Here is a 16,579-nt window from a genome sequence, read left to right on the forward strand (position 1 = left end):
AGTTGAAGCACAGCAGAGGTATCCCCATTCTTCAGATGAGGATATAGAAGTTCAAAAAATATATGGTGGTTTCTTCAAGGTCACAGCTGAGGCTGGAACCTAGAGCTCCTGTTCCAAACGGTCTCCTCTAGCCTCTGGATCCAACATGACAACTCAGACTAGAGCTTCAAGCCTTTTATTCCATTTTGGAAGGTTTGTATAAAAATAGTCTCTTTAGGAAAATAAATAGCAGCTGCCCCTGATGTGGAGGCTTGGATACCCTGGAACTAAAGGCTTCTCAAAGCTAGGGAGTGCAAGCTCAGCTCATCACAGAAGCCACTGGTGCCTCCTGAGTTGTGCCATACAGGAGGCGCCTGCAGGATGCCCTGGTGCTGCTGGCAGTGGAGCTGTGTGAGTTAGTGTTCTAGTGGGGGGCACCTTGTGTCTGGAGCGGGGCTGGCTGGATCAAATGAAGAAAGTGACATAGTGAGAGCAGTGTGTCCGAAAGGGGTTAGGGCTCCCGGCCCAAAGGGGACATGTTTTGTCTCTGATTCTGTGCAAATTATGATAGGCCAGCTCTAGAGATACAATGAGCAGCTTTGGGGACACCCCCCAAGCTGGCTCCACATCAAAGCATAATAGTTCTACTCTGAAGAGATAAAGGACCTGCTGGTTTGGAGCATGCGGATGGTCCAGGCCTGCTGGATCAATGGAAGAAAGGAGATGACTGGGGTAGCATGGGCAAGGGGTGTGGCTGGGTATCTCACAAAGCCAGGAGTGTGGGAGAACCCAGGGGGTCCGAGGAGGGGTCACCGCTGCTGCTGCTACTTTTTCGATGAGCTGAGGAGCAAGGTTCTGGTGTGCTAGGGTAGGTGAAAACCAGGCTGGGAGTGAAGGGAGTCAGAGAGGGCGTGGTCATGAGCGTGGGGGTATGAAGTGCTTCGGGTTCAAGCACAGGCCCCGGAGAAAGGGAGATACAAGGTACAGGGCGGCAGGGGGCTGGTGGGCTGCTGGCGCTGCTGGTGCCGCTGGTACCGCTGGTACCACCTGTGTCCTTATCTTCTTCTGGGATTTTGCAGATGGGGCGATGGGCTTCCAGCACGAGCTCAAGACGTTCCTTCTGCTTCTGCAGCTCTTCAATTTCCCGCTGCAGGCCCGATTTCTCATCCTCCAGTTTGTCAGTCTCCTTTAGAGGATTAGGAGAAATTTAGGAGGGTGAAAGATCTCCAAGCCTCAGGCTGGAGTGGGGAATTGTGCCTGGAGTCCCCAGTAAGTCTGAACTGCAACTCCCATGAGACCCTGAGAGAAAATGGGCATGACTCCTATTAGGCCCAGGGCTGCTTCCTTCTTTTTCTTTGTTTTTTTTTTTGTTTTTTTTTTGTTTTTTTTTTTTGTTTTTCGAGACAGGGTTTCTCTGTGGTTTTGGAGCCTGTCCTGGAACTAGCTCTGTAGACCAGGCTGGTCTCGAACTCACAGAGATCCGCCTGCCTCTGCCTCCCGAGTGCTGGGATTAAAGTTGTGCGCCACCACCACCCGGCCTTCTTTTTCTTTTTTTCCCCCCTCTCAAGACAAGATTTCTCTGTTTTCTCTACTCACTCTATATACCAGGCTGGCATGGAACTCTTGCCTCCCGAGTGCTGGGATTAAAAGTATGCACCACCATGGCCTGGCAGGTCCAAGGCTTCAGCAGAATTGCCTGCCAACATCATCTGTGCTTCGAGACCCAAGGCAAATTATTTGAAACAGGCTTTATCTAGGTACTAGCCCTGGGTGTCCTGGAATTTGCTCTGTAGACCAGGCTGGCCTCAAACTCAGAGATCTGCCTGCTTCTGTCTCCTGAGTGCTGGGATTAAAGGCTTAAAGGCGTGTGTCACTACCTCCCGGCGGAAAGTAATTTTTTTTTTTTTTTCGAGACAGGGTTTCTCTGTGGCTTTGGAGTCTGTCCTGGAACTAGCTCTGTAGACCAGGCTGGTCTCGAACTCACAGAGATCCGCCTGCCGGCAAGTAGTTTTTAATCCCCATTTCCTCATCCTTTTCCCAGGACTTCCCCTCGGACAGGGAGGAGGGTGGGGTGTGGAGGAGTAATTTATTGGGTTTCTCGTGCTCCTGGGAACCCTCTGGCTCCCCTGATGCTCACCGCCTGTAGGAAGTCTGTCAGTTCCTTTCTCCGGTTTCTGCACTTAGCCGCTGCTAGCTTGTTGCGTTCACGCCTCACTCTGCGGCGTTCTTCCTCCTCGGGGCTGATCTAGGTTGGGAGAGGAAAGAAGGGGGATAGTGAGGCAGATGCTGGGCCACCAGCTGCCCTCCCTGGGCTCACCATCCAACTGGGGACTTTTCTTTCAGCTGTAGTTTGGGTACCACCATCACACAACTGCTTCTCCGTACCAGGCGCTTGTCGCCTGCTCACACTAGCTTTCCTGCTGGTTTCTTTCCTGCTGGTTTGTTTTCCCGCTCCATCAGCTTTGACCCTCCTATCCTTCCTCAGCTTAGGGCTCTGCTAAGATGTTGAAATCCTTATTTCCCAGGCATAAGTAGCCTTCCCTCCTGAGTCTATGAGACCATTATCTCTTTTTATAAGACCCTCAGCCTTCTCATCTGTAGATGATGGAATTTCTTCCTTCCCCGAGGAGCTAGGAATCACAGGAGGTGCTCATGAGTATCAAAAGTTACTGGGAATCTACTGTGCCAACAAAGTATTTTATAGGGTTTTGTTTCTTTGATTCAGTGCTAGGGATCAAACCCACTGCCTAGTACACTAGCTAGGCAAATGCTGTACGGCTGAGTTATACCCCTAGTCCTTACAAAGATTCTTTTTGCTTTAAGTAGCTTTGTTTCTTTGTATTTTAGACCTGATCTCTCTGTGTAGCCCTGGCTGGCCTAGAGCTTCCTGTGTAGACCAGACTGGCCTGGAACTCACAGAGATCCACCTGCTTCTGCCTCCCTGGTGTTGGGGTTGAAGATGTGTGTCACCATACCTATCTTATTTGTTTTTTTTTTTTTTAAAGATAAGGTTTCCTGTATCCCAGGCTGGCCTTAAACTCAACATATAGCCAAGGCTGGCCTCAGATTCCTGATAGATCCTCTGCCTCCACCTCTAAAGCACTAGGGTGAAAGGCCGTGCTTCCCTGCATGGGATCTTGCTTGTTCTTGTTTGATTTTTGTTTGTTTGAGACGGGGTTTCTCTGTGTAGCCCTGGTGGTCCTGGAACTCACTCTGTAGATCAGGTTGACCTGGAACTCAGAGATCCACCTGCCTCTGCCTCCTGATTTTTGTGTATGTTTGTGTGTTGGGGGTAACACTGGGTGTCTTCCTCCATTCTCCACCTTTTTTTTTTTTTTTTTTTTTTTTTTTTTTGGTTTTTCGAGACAGGGTTTCTCTGTGGCTTTGGAGCCTGTCCTGGAACTAGCTCTGTAGACCAGGCTGGTCTCGAACTCACAGAGATCCGCCTGCCTCTGCCTCCCGAGTGCTGGGATTAAAGGCGTGCGCCATCACCGCCCGGCTCTCCACCTTATTTTTTGAGACAAAGTCTCTCACTAAACTTGGAGTCTATCATTTGGCTGGACTTGTTGGCCAGTGAGAGCTACTGGGGACTGTCTATCTCAGCCTGCCCCTTTCCCATGCTGGGGTTACAATAGCTACTCTAGGCCTCTGTGTGGGTGCTAGGGACTCATGAGGATCTGAGCTCAGATCCTCACAGGATAGTCACTTGCCTGACAAATTGTCTGCCTGTCTTCCTATGTAGTCTTTTTTGTTTGTTTTTGCTTTTTCTTTTTTTTCTAAGTTTATTTATTTTATACAAAGTGGTGTTTTGCCTTCATATATGTCTGTGTGAGGGTGTTGGATCCCGTGGAATTGGAGTCACAGACAGTTGAGAGCTGCCATGTACCCACATGCTGGGAATCAAACCCAGGTCCTCTGGAAGAGCGGTCAGTTCTCTTAACTGCTCAGCCATCTCTCCAGCCCCTTGTTTTTGTTTTTTCAAGACAGGGTTGCTTCATGTAAAAGCCCTGACTATCCTTGAACTCATAGTGATCTCTCTGCCTCCGCCTCCTGAGTGCTAGGACTAAAGGATGTGCCACCATGCCTGCTAGAGTCCTAAAACATCGTGTGCGTGCTTGTGTGTGAAACACAAGTGTGTCATAGCACTGTGGAGATCAGAGGACAACTTGAAGGAGGTCAGTTCTCCTTCCACTATGTGGGTTTCAGGGACTGAACTCAGATCATTAAGCAAGTACATTTACCCCTGAGCCATCGGAGCCATCTTATCCACACTCCCTACATAGATTCTTTTTTTTTTTTTTTTTTCGAGACAGGGTTTCTCTGTGGCTTTGGAGCCTGTCCTGGAACTTCCTTTGTAGACCAGGCTGGCCTCGAACTCACAGGGATCCGCCTGCCTCTGCCTCCCAAGTGCTGGGATTAAAGGCGTGCGCCACCACCGCCCGGCCAGATTCTTTTTTTTAAGGTTAAAAAAATTAGTTCAAGGCCAGCCTGATCTACAAAGCAAGTTCCAGGAGAACCCATGGCTGTTACAGAGAGAAATCTTGTCTCAAAAAAACCGAAAAAAAGAAAAAGAAAAAAGATTTAAAAAAAAAAAAATGTGTGTGTATGAGTGTTTTGCCTATGTGTGTGTATGAGCACCACAAGCATGCAGTGCTGGTAAAGACCAGAAGAGGGAGTCAGAACCTTTGGAGGGAATTAGTGGCAGTGAGTTTCTATATGGGTGCTGGTGATGGAGCCCTGGTCCTCTGCAGAAGCAGCCAGTGCTAACTGCTGAGTCATCTCTCTGGACCTCAGCAGACTCTCAAGTAAGGACCTGGAGCTCAGGGAGGTGAATAACTGGTTAAAGTTCCAGAGCAGGATTTAATGTCCACTGAGTGAAAGGCCATCTGATGGAGCCACCTGCCCCAGGAGGACCCTACCCACTACAGTTCCAGCCCAGCAGCACCCATGATCAAAAGGTGACAACTCAGGACAGGGCTAAGGGAAGGAAGTGTGGAAGGGTTTGCCCTTGGTCGGCCTCTTGCTCGTGGTCACAGAGGTAAGCTATTCTGTTGTGGGGAGCCTGCTGCTAGCTGTTCTCTGCTCTATCTCAGATACCTCCCAAGGCCTTGCCCCCCCTCCATCCTCTCCTCAGCCATCATGGCCAAGATTGTGTCTTTTCGCTTGGGAACACGTGAATGCACTGGGGACTGAGTCCAGGGCGGCTCTTCTCCACAGTCACCAGCCGCAGTCAGGTTTGTTTTTTTCCTAGGCAATAATTAAGTCAAGTTTTTTTTTTATTGTTTGGTTATTTGAGGCAGGGTTTATGTGTCCCAGGCTGACCTTAAACGTCCAGTGTTTCTGAGACTGTACTTGAATCAATCCTCCTGTCTCCACTTCCAAAGTCCAGGATTATAGGCATGCGCCTTCGTGCCCAGCAAGCCAGCTTTGAGTAGGGAGACCTCTCCCCACGACACTCTCATAGTGCTTCAGGAGTATTTGGGGGGAGGTGCTATAACCTTAAGGGTGCTCCGTCTCTGTCAGGTGTCCTAGTATACACATGGAACCTAGCGCTTGGGAAGTTGAGGCAGGAGGATCTCAAATTCAAGGCTAGCTTGGGCTACATAACAAGACACTAGCACAAATAAGCAAAAACATACCCTTATTAATTTAGAAAGGACTTCAGGGAGGCAGAAGTTCTTGGCTCACTTTGGAACATTTTGTGAGCTCCCACTGAGACAGTGTGGCTCAGGAGGGTCTGACTATGGAGCTGAGCAGACCTGAGGCCAAGGCCACTCCTGCCCAGTTACTCACTGTAGGGACTCGGACAAGTGACTCCCTGTCTATGCTCTCACTTCCTCTGCTGGGAGATGGAAAAACTGAAATACATTTCCCATCTACTTTTGCTTTGTTTATTTTTCAAGACAGGGTTACTCTGTGTAGCCCTGGTCCTGGAACTCACTCTGTAGATCAGGGTGGCCTAGAACTCAGAGATCTGCCTGCCTCTGCATCCCAAGTGCTGGGACTAAAGGTGTGCACCATCACCGCCTGGCTTCCCATTCACTTTTTGTGAGCATTAAAAGAAACAGATTCAGAGAGTGTTCCTACTCTTCTCTCACCCAAGGCACGTAGGCAGCATAAGGCTACCCACTCCATGCGTGTCAGGCAATGTAGTCCCCCTCTTTTCCACATACCCACCTTACATTACACTCTGTCCTCCCCACCTCCGTTCCTGCTTCTCCAACCCCATTCCCAAGAAGATTCCTTCGGCTTTCCATACTCAGCCCATCTGTGGCTTAGGTTAACATGCAGCCCTTCTCCAGGAAGCCTTCCTTGACTCACAAGTGACCTTTTGCCTCTTTCTTGGCCTCCCAGGGACTCCTATGGGCAATGGAAGGTCTCTCATAGCAAGATCCTGTCCCCTGCCTCCTAGGACCCCTAAGGGCTATCGAAAGTGCAACACCTCTGTTCCTTACCTGCTCACAGGGTCTGCGACGCACCCCTGGAGGTGGCCCTAGGGCTCGTATGACTCCTGGCCGGGGCTGAGGGGGGCTGTACTGGGGATAGGTCAGAGGTCGGGGATAGCCACCGGGCCCCAGGAAATGAGGCTGCACCATCCACTGCAGTTCCTGGCTGCCATTGACAGCATTGATGCTTGGCACAAGGTGGAATTTCTGAGGAGTAAGAGCAGAGGGTGGGTGATGAGGGGAACTGAGGGACTTCCAGGGGACAGAGGCCCTGGGAGGTCACAGGGAGCACAGTTTGGCAATCAGAAACTTGTTCATGAGCTGGGTGACTTTGGGCAGGTCACATAATGGTTTTTACCTCTATTTCCCCATCAGAGATAATTCTTACCAAGTATGAACGGCCCCTCACTCTTCCAACCGCTTTATAAACAGTGACTCATACAGCTGGCACAATCCTGTCTTCATTTTCAGACAGGATAACAGTTGCCCACAGACCCACAGCCAGCAAATAGAAACTGAGTTTTGAGCCCAAATGGCTTGGCTCTTCCATTCCTGCGCCCACCCTCACAAAAGAGCATAAATCCAGCTTCTAATTCCCCAGCCAACTCTGAGAATCAGGTAAGAGACAGGATCTCACGTAGCTTAGGCTAGACTCTTAACCCTCCTGCCTCCACCTCTCAAACACTGAAGCTAGGCATGTAGCATCACACCTGGCTTAGAATGTCTAACAGAGTGTCTTAAGGGAGTCAGGTGCCCAATATGTGAACAAGGGCTATGTCTCAAGTATCCGCTCATCTACTGAACTTGTGACTGGGGCAAGTTATTTAGCCTCAATGTTACATTACTTTTTTTGTTCTTGATACCATGCAATATTTCATTGCTGCTGAGATGCCGACTCAGAAATTGGAGTTGAATTGGCTTTTAATTTTTTTTTTTTTTTTTTTGAGACAGGATCTTTCTATTATGTAATTTTGGCCGTCCTGGAACTCACTTTGTAGACCAAATTGGTCTCCAACGTCCAGAGATTGACCTGCCTCTACCTCCACCTCCTGAATGCTGGGATTAAAGGCATGCCCAATTGTCAATTTAAAATTTTGAAGGCTCAAAATTGATGGGATTTTGGAGTCTGTAAAATAAGGTAAAGAGATGAAAAGCTCTCCATCGGAGGCCTGGCATTCTTTAGTTCTCTTTTTTAAAAACTAGAAATCTGAGCCTTGTTGGGTTTGGGCGGGGAGGTGGAGGGAGGGGGGGATCTGGAGGGGCATGAGTGTTCTAGGGGAGAGAATGAGTTTAAGACCTGTGAGCTAAGGATGCGGGGCTCCTTCACTCCTGGGAACACCTCACATGCCTAGGCATGCCTGGGACAACTATGTCCCCAGCCCAATAGTGGGGGACACAGAAGCTCAGTGACCCCAGTTGTGGGCTAGAAGTATTGCCAGGGCACCTCCCGCTCCTAGGTCGTCGGTCCCGGGGGCCGTTTGGGGCCAGGAAGGGAGGGGCACCCAGGGTGACTCAGCCCCAGTGACTCGGTTCGCTGTGACTCGGCGGAACGGACGCAGCTCCTTCCCTCCCCTGGCAACACGTGCTCGCGGCCCCTCGACAGGAAATGGGCACCTGCAACCTCTGGAGTGCCTCTAGCCAGCAGTGGGAACCGTCGGGTGCCGAGAGTATGGGGCGCGAGAGTGGCCTGGTGGATGACCCTGCGCATGTCCCAACACTTCGTGGTCTCCATTGGGCTTAGGGAATGGACAGTCTCCAGGAGCCCCTCAGCGCCACTACCTGGGGCCCACAGGACTACACTGAGTTAAAAAGGATAGGGACTTGACCGGGCAGAGGGACACGGACAACTGGAAGCGACACATGGGCAGTCACAGACAGACTGCTAAAGATTCGCTGACCCGGCCGGGTTCTAATGGACACCCCCCCTCCCCCAATCTCTCCCGTGTGCCCAGACTCCAGGTCCCGGTTATTAAGTTGGGGACAGAGCGCTCTTCTGATCCTGTTCAGTCGTAGGATGGGGCAGGTGAGACACCAGTATTTAGGGGCAGACAAGAGGAAATAAAGACTAACGGAGACAGAGGGGCAGATTGACAGCTAGGGAGATACGGGAGGGCAAGAAAGGGATTCGTAGGTCGTCGCTCCTCCTGCTGCGCCTATCCCCCTGGCCACCGGGAACACCGGTTCCTGGACCGCGCAGAACATGCAGGATCCACGGTCGCGACCACCAAAGGGAGACCCTGCTCAGGGTCGCGGTCCTAAACCCGAAGCAAACCAGACTAACTCCAGCACCCCTAATGCCGTCCAAACCCAGGTCCCTCTCGGGGGTCCGGCCAGCCTCACCTGCTGCTGGGCGGCCTGCGCCTGAGCTTGCGGGGCCTGCGTGGGGCGACCGTACGCGCTGCCAGCCCCGGAACTCGGTCCCGGTTCTCCGAAGTCTCGGTACATGCCCTGGGCTGATGCTCGGTGGGGTCCGCGTCGGCGGCTGCGGTTCTGACTCACGCGGAGTCTTGTCTTTTTTATGAATGAAAAGTTCTCGGGCTGAACCACTTGCAGCGCGGGGGGGTAGGGGGCGTGTCGCCGCGGCGTCTTTCACCTCTCCGGGGACCCACCTCTCCAAACGAGCCGCTGTGGGCCGGTCCGCACGGAACTTCACGACCCCCTGCTCTGGTGACCAGCCGCCTCTGCTGAGGAAAGCGACCGGCTTGGCGTCCCCTAGCCTCTGCGGTGGCCCCGCCCCCTCTGACGCAGCTGCCCATACATGGTGCAATTTCCTCGCCGCTCCCAGGTGCAGCGAGGATTCCCCCTGACGCACCTAGCTGAGGTTGGGGCTTGCAGCTGTGCCCCGCCCCGTCTGGGCTAGCCAAGGTTCCCAACGCCCGTAAAACAGGACGAAACAGTCGGGTAACCGATTGGCCTCGCTAGGGGACTTAGAAGAACGGGAAAACTAGCTGGAGACTATTGAAGTGAATTATAGATATGATGAATTATTGCTAGCATCATTATATACCTGGCAGGAATCATCCCAACGGTCTCCCGAGTCTGCCGTCCTGGCTTCTGTAATCGGGGTGGAAAGTTTGTTTAGTTGAGTTTACTTTATTGTTTGTCGAGGGAGGATGGTTGGGATAGTGTCTCGGGTATGTTAGGCTGGTCTTAGTGGAGGCTTTCCTTGAACTCCTAATTCTTCACCTCTCAGGTGCTGGGATGTGCCACCATCATTCCTGGCTTTTTGTTTTGTTTTTTTTTTTTTTGTTTTTAGATAGGGTTTCCTATAGCCCAGGTTGGTCTTGAACTCCTTATGTAGTTAGCTTGGAATAACCTGGAACTGCTGGTCTTCTTGCCTCCACCTCCTGCGTGGAGGGCAGCTGTCACAGGCTTGTGGCACCACACCCAGCTTCAACTGGTGTCAAGGCCTCTGATAGACTAAAAAGTGCATAAGTGACAAACCCTGGGGATACAAAAAAGTTATATTTTAACATTGAACAAAGGGGGCAGTGGGGTGCACACTTTTAGTTCCAGTACCTAGGAGGGAGAGGGCAGGCAGATCTTCAGAGTGAGTTCCAGGACAGCCAGGGCTACCAATGAAACCCTGTCTCATAAAACAAAACATTTCAACATTAAATGAAGTGGCACTTGGGTAACCACAGATAGAAAGCACTATAATCAAGCAGTCTCCAGAGCTAGCACAAGTTTTAATCCAGGCCTCTGCAGGCAGAGAGAGCCTACAGAAGGACCCAGATGTCCTGAGACTTCTTGTCTGGAGGCACTCCTCTGGTACCGTGTGCGTCACCAGCCTTCTCTGGAACTGTGTGAAAGGTCTCTGTGAGGGTGAGGCCTGGCCAAGTGTGCTGGGGAGGTAAGTGCCATCCTAACCCCCATTTTACACATGGAGAAAACCAAGGTTGACAGGTATTGAAATGTAGCCCAAGGCTACTGAGTAAGTGGTTGAGTCTGGTGACCGAGCCAGGCCATCAGGACTCCGAGCCTTTACACTGCCCATCCCCGTAGACCATCTGGCTGGGAGAACGGTTCCAAAGCTCCCTCGTTGGCTTTTTTCCATCTCAATGGAAACTGAAGAGGTTCGCCCTCGGGGAAACAGGGTCCTCAGCTGTCTTCTTTGGGACCAGAGGCCAGGGCTGGACTCAGGCTGGGTAGCCAGAGTGGTGCTGTGTTTCTAGTCATAGAGCTGTACCTGCGTCTGTGAGACCGAGTCTCCACTGTTGCTGTCACAGAGCTGCTATGGGACCAGAGGGGACTGCAGGTGTGAAAGTGCTTTGCTGTCCAGCATCCTCAGGTCACCAGCCTGTGCCTGTGCCGGTCCCTTACTGAGTCTACAAATGCCTGTCTTTCTGGGAGACCGCAGCAGTTTTCCAAAAGAGAATGCAGGCATGTATGAGGGGGTCCTGGGGCCAGTGAGACCCATGGGGAGAGAGTCCTGGGGCCAGTGAGACCCAGAGAAAGAATCCGAATATGTATGTAGTGGACTCAGAAAGCTCTGGGTTCTGGGTTTTGATTCTGGCTAGACTGATCATCCGCTGTGTGTCCTGGATGACTCACCCAATCGCTCCGAGTTTCCTCATTTGTGAAATGCGGACATAGTGATAGCTACATTTGAGGATTGCTAGAGATATATACATACAACAACGTCACAGAGACAGGTGTGGTGGTGGTGAACGATTGTGGTGCCAGAGCTCTGGAGGTGAAGGCGGGAAGACAGAAGTTCTGAGTCTGCAGCTGCTACAAAATGGAGTTCAAGGACAGTCTGGGCTACAGGAGACTCTGTCTCAAGAAACAAAACAGGGCAGCGGAAATAACTCAGCAGGTCAAAGTGCTTGCCACAACAGGCCTGACAACCTGAGTTTGCACCCTGGAGACAACTGATTCCCAAAAGCTTCCCATGATCTCCTCGAGTGCTGCGGTACATGCGCTCTTGCATGCACACACACTCACGCTTGAGCGCGCACACACACGACTGGTCTTTTTTTTTTTTCGAGACAGGGTTTCTCCGTAGCTTTTGGTTCCTGTCCTGGAACTAGCTCTTGTAGACCAGGCTGGCCTCAAACTCCCAGAGATCCGCCTGCCTCTGCCTCCCAAGTGCTGTGAGCGTGCCACCACCGCCCGGCTCACAACTGGTCTTTGAACTCTTTGGCTGACCAGAGCTAGACAGATGATGCAAACAGCCTGGTGGTGGCACCTAGGAGAGCTGACCTGAGTCCATCTTGACTGCATACCTCTCGGGCTGCAGAAGATGACCCTGCCTTCTCCTCACACTGCCTGTGGCAGCTGAGCAGGGTCCAGGTCCCCAGTGCAGTGTGCGTACGTGACTCGAAAGTCCCTTCCTGCTCGAACCGTGGAGCCACAAGACGCCCTTCCAGAAGCAGCACATTCCAAGCTCCTCAGTCATTAACTCCTGCCTTGCGGTTGCACAGACATTTCCCCATGCCTGACCTCGCCAGCTCCCAGGCAGGGAGCCTGAGGAGAACCCCAGGTTCCGCAGTGACTCCGGGGAAGTCACTGTCCCTGGGCTTCTGTGTGTGCTTGGTTCAGTGACTTCCCATCTTTGAGCCCAGAGGATCCCACCTCTTGAGCTGCAGTGAGGCCAAAGGATGCAAAGGGTGGAACTCTGGCATCTCTAGGTTCTCAGGGCCACCAGGGAGTTGGAGGTGATGTTTGTGTTTTGTAGTTTCTATTCTCTTTTTAAATTGACGTTTACATTTTTAACTGAGGTGAAATTCACATAACATACAATTAACCATTTTAAGGGTACAGTTCATTGTCATTGAGGACGTTCACAGTGTTGTGTAACCACCACCTCTCTCTGGTTTCAGAACTTTATTGATCTAGAAAAACACTCTAGGTCCATTAAGTAACCACTCCCAATTTACCCCTTGCCCCATCCCCTGGTAACCACTAATCTTTCTCTGGATGTGGCTTCGCCTATTCTGGGCATTTTATGTCCATGGAGTCACACACTATGTGACCTTTTCTGTCTGGCTTCTTTCATTCAGCGTAAGATTTTCAGGGCTCATTTGTGTTTTGCCTTGAATTTGATAATTTGTCCTTTTTTTGTGACTGAGTAACATTCCATGCTACGTATGTACCTCAGTTTATTCATAAGTTCCTGGACTTTGTGTTGCCGTCACTTTGGGTTGTGTACAAGTAGTAATTCTGTGGAGACTGGAGCACCAGTCTTTGCGAGGACAGAGCCTTTCATTTCTCTCAGGTATTTGCCTTGGATGCATCTCCCTCGGGGACCTCCAGACAAATTTCCACAGTGGCTCTGCCACTGTGCATTTTCCCTAGCCGTGTGCAGGACCTCGAATTTCTCCAAATCATGGCCAGCCCTAGTTAGTTTCCAGTTAGGGTTTTAAAAATTAAAGAATAGGGCCTGGAGAGATGGCTCAGCAGTTAAGAGCATTGGCTGTTCTTCCAAAGGACTCAAGTTCAATTCCCAGCACCCACATGTTGGCTCACAATAGTCAGTAACTCCAGTTCCAGGGAATCCAAGCACCAGGGACCCATGTGGTGCACAGACACACCACAGACAAAACACCAAACACATAAAGTAAATGCATGAAATTTAAGAAATTAAAAACTAGTGGCTACAAAGTGGCAGTTAGTGGCATTTATTGGGTTTTGATTTGCATTTCTTTAGTGAGCAGAGAGTATTCCCACATGCTTGTTGGCCTCTTTTTGTTGTTGTTTTGAGATGGGCTTTCTCTGTGTAGCCCTAGCCATTCTGGAACTCATCCTGTAGACCAGGCTGGCCTTGAAGTCAAAGATTCACCTGCCTCTGCCTCTCAGTTGTACCACCACCGCCTAGCTTGTTGACTTCTTATATACAGTATCTATTCAAGTCTTTTGTTTATTTCTGCGATCAGAGAATTTTTCTTTTTGTAAAGCAGGGTCTGATGTAACCCAGGCTGGCCTTTAACTTTCTAAGTAGGTTAGGAGGGACCTTGAATGTCTGATTCTTCTGTTTCTGTTTACCAAGTGCTGGGGTCATGGCTGTGGGACCCCACACTTGGTTTTTCTCTTCTTTTTTAAATTGAGATTCTGAGTATAAACCCCTAGGATTTGCAAATGTTTTCTTTCTCATTCTGTTATGTTTGTTGAAAGGCAGGTTCGTAATATATAGCCCAGGCTGACCTTTGACTCATAACCTTCCTCCCTCCACTTCACTGGTAATTGCATTACCTGTCATCACACTTTTATTTATTTATTTATTTATTTATTTATTTATTATATATACAATATTCTTTCTGCGTGTATGCCTGAAGTCCAGAAGAGGGCACCAGACCCCATTACAGATGGTTGTGAGCCACCATGTGGTTGCTGGGAATTGAACTCAGGACCTTTGGAAGAGCAGGCAATGCTCTTAACCGCTGAGCCATCTCTCCAGCCCCTGTCATCACACTTTTATATTATACTTGTGTTTATTTTGTGGGCACAGCTGTTGTGTGGAGGTCAGAGGACAACCTGAGAGCATGGGTTCTCTTCCAGTCTCCTTCCACCATATGGATCCTAGGGATTGATTTAGCAAAGGTTATCAGACACAGCAGCAGGCTCTTTATCTGTCAAGCCCTTTTGCCGGCCCTTCCTTTAAACACAAGCACACCGTCGAGTTTGATAATGCACGCATGTGTGTGCGCACAGGTTGGTGGCACACACCTTTAAAGGAGGCAGATACAGGCAGATCTCTGAGTTTGAAGCCAGCCTGTACATAGTGAGTTCCAGGCAAGTCAGGGCTACACAGTGAAACCTTGACTGGAATACAGTTATGGGTGTGCATGTGTATTTGTGCACATATATCTATAGATGATGCCCTTCATGTTTTTTAGATAGATCTGTTTATAAAGTTCAGGTTTTCTGTTACTCACATTCTCCGGCCTCAGGCTCTGGAATGTGAGGATTACCTGTATGTACAACTATGCCCGGGAGAATGTCTGATTACATGTGTGTGTAACTGTGCCTGGGAGAATGTCTGATGACATGTGTGTAACTGAGCCTGGGATAACATCTGATGACATGTGTGTGTAACTGTGCCTGGGAGAATGTCTGATGACATGTGTGTAACTGTGCCCGGGATAACATCTGATGACATGTGTGTGTAACTGTGCCCGGGAGAATGTCCATTTGTTGCAGTTTGTTTCGTTTTGGAGACAGAGTCTCATGTAGCTCAGGCTGGCCTCAAACTTACATATAGCAGAGGCTGGCCTTGAACTACTGATTCTCCTGCCTCAGTCTTCCAAATGCTGTGATTACAGCTCTGCTTTTGACACCCAGCTTGATGATATCCTTTGTTCTTTGCACGACAGGGCCTTATCATGTAATTTTGGCTGGGCTGGAGCCACCATGCCCAGTAATGATGTCCTTTTGATGCGCAGAAGTTTAAACTTTTTGTTTGATGAAATTTATCTATTTTTCCACTTGTTGATGATGTTTCTGGCACTTCTAGGAATCTGTTGTTCAACCCAAAGTCAGGAAGTCATCACTTTTTTACTAGGAGTTTTATAGAGTTAACTCTTTTTCAAATATTTTTAATTTTATGTGTACTGGTGTTTTGACTACATGTGTGTTTGTGTGAGGGTGTCAGATCTTGTTGTTACAGGCAGTTATGAGCGGCCGTGTGGGTGCTGGGAATTGAACCCCGGTCCTCTGGAAGAGCAGCACAAGATCTTAACCACTGAGCCATCTCTCCAGCCCCTAGAGTTAGCTCTTAAAGTTAAGCCATTGATTAAAATGAAGTTTAACAAGGACACCACAGCATCCAATGTGTGTATCTCACTGACGTCTCACACATACACAAGCCCTCACAGCTGTCAGAGCAAAATAGAGGAGAGTCCTCAAAGTCTTCCTAGTCTTCTGCAGCTGGCTCAAGGGCTCTGCTGGTGTAGGGCCCAGGGGATAAGGCTGTCACAAGCAGGCCTGACATATCCTTCGCTGGCCAGATACTTTCATTTTCATTTCTCTTGGAGGTGTGTCAGGGAGAGAATGGTGAGGCCAGAGGGTATGAATTTATTTGGCTTTGCTGGATTTTCTCCAGGTGTTCTCCAAACTGATTGGTGCCTGCAGCCATCCGCTGATTACTTTTATTGTTTTTGGTTCATTCATTTTAAAAGATTTGTTTGTCTTTTAAAATTTATGTATTTATTTATTTATTTAGTTTTTTTCAAGACAGGGTTTCTCTGTGTTGAGTTCCTGTTCTAGAACTAGCCTTATAGACCAGGCTGGCCTTGAACTCACAGAGATCCGTCTGCCTCTGTCTCCCAAGTGCTGGGATTAAAGGCATATGCCACCACCGCCTGGTTTATTTGTCTTTATTTTATGTATATGAGTGTTTACTACATGCATGTCATGCTCAGGGAGGCCAGAAGATGGCGTCAGATCCCCTGGAACTGGGGTTACAGGCGCTGTGAGCTGCCATGTGGGTGCTAAGAACCCAGTTCCAGCCCTCTGCAAGAGCAGTTAGGCCCTTAACCACTGACCTGTCTCTCTAGCCCTTTTTAAAACAGGGTCTCATATATCCTAGGTTGACCTCAAGTTTGTTGTGTAAATGAGGCTAGCCTTGAATTTCTGAACCTCCTGCTACCATCTCTTGTGCACAGAGGTCATAGGTGGCTTTGACATGTGTCTTTCCGTGCGGATGAAAGCTGGGCCTTCCTGCACTCTGAGCTTCCTGTGCCCTGGCTTTCTTGCTGTGTCTTCCCTCTCACAGTCGGCCTCCTCTGCCGGGTTCTCTCCTCCCGTTGCCACGCCCATCCTGCAGCACTCAGTTTCCCACGATTTCCTCAGCCCCTTCCACGTCACAGCCCTCGTGAAATACAGCTCAGCTCTGATTCTATGAATAATCATACTTTTAAAAAACTTCCTAGAGCCGGGCGGTGGTGGCGCACGCCTTTAATTCCAGCACTCGGGAGGCAGAAGCAGGCGGATCTCTGTGAGTTCGAGACCAGCCTGGTCTACAGAGCTAGTTCCAGGATAGGCTCCAAAACCACAGAGAAACCCTGTCTCGAAAAACCAAAAAAAAAAAAAAAAAAAAAAACAACTTCCTAGAATGCCTTCTAAAAGTGTGGTAAGCCGGGCGATGGTGGCGCACGCCTTTAATCCCAGCACTCGGGAGGCAGAGGCAGGCGGATCTCTGTGAGTTCGAGGCC

The 16,579-nt window shown here is 49.8% G+C and overlaps 1 protein-coding gene across 1 annotated transcript; it reads right to left on the reverse strand.

Annotated features, from left to right (window-relative positions):
* Positions 1 to 693: 693 nt before the first annotated feature.
* On the reverse strand, positions 694 to 8,882 carry Fosl1 (FOS like 1, AP-1 transcription factor subunit). The gene is made up of 4 exons (XM_057778134.1): positions 8,766 to 8,882; positions 6,435 to 6,632; positions 2,117 to 2,224; positions 694 to 1,165 (listed from the first exon to the last, which is right to left on the reverse strand). Exons 1-4 carry the CDS (start codon positions 8,868 to 8,870, stop codon positions 743 to 745), a joined length of 834 nt encoding a protein of 277 aa, XP_057634117.1. The 5' UTR covers positions 8,871 to 8,882; the 3' UTR covers positions 694 to 742.
* Positions 8,883 to 16,579: the final 7,697 nt, after the last annotated feature.

Source organism: Chionomys nivalis, chromosome 8, assembly GCF_950005125.1.
Source record: "Chionomys nivalis chromosome 8, mChiNiv1.1, whole genome shotgun sequence".
Classification (NCBI taxonomy): Eukaryota; Metazoa; Chordata; class Mammalia; order Rodentia; family Cricetidae; genus Chionomys; species Chionomys nivalis.

What these genes read in the sequence shown, in the direction of transcription:
- Fosl1 (XM_057778134.1), bottom strand. Translation starts at nt 8,870, where the DNA reads ATGTACCGAGACTTCGGAGAACCGGGACCGAGTTCCGGGGCTGGCAGC. An exon ending in GTCGCAGACCCTGTGAGCAG is followed by an intron (nt 2,225 to 6,434) that starts GTAAGGAACAGA and finishes CTCCCAACCTAG; the next exon opens with ATCAGCCCCGAGGAGGAAGA. An exon ending in TGACAGACTTCCTACAGGCG is followed by an intron (nt 1,166 to 2,116) that starts GTGAGCATCAGG and finishes AATCCTCTAAAG; the next exon opens with GAGACTGACAAACTGGAGGA.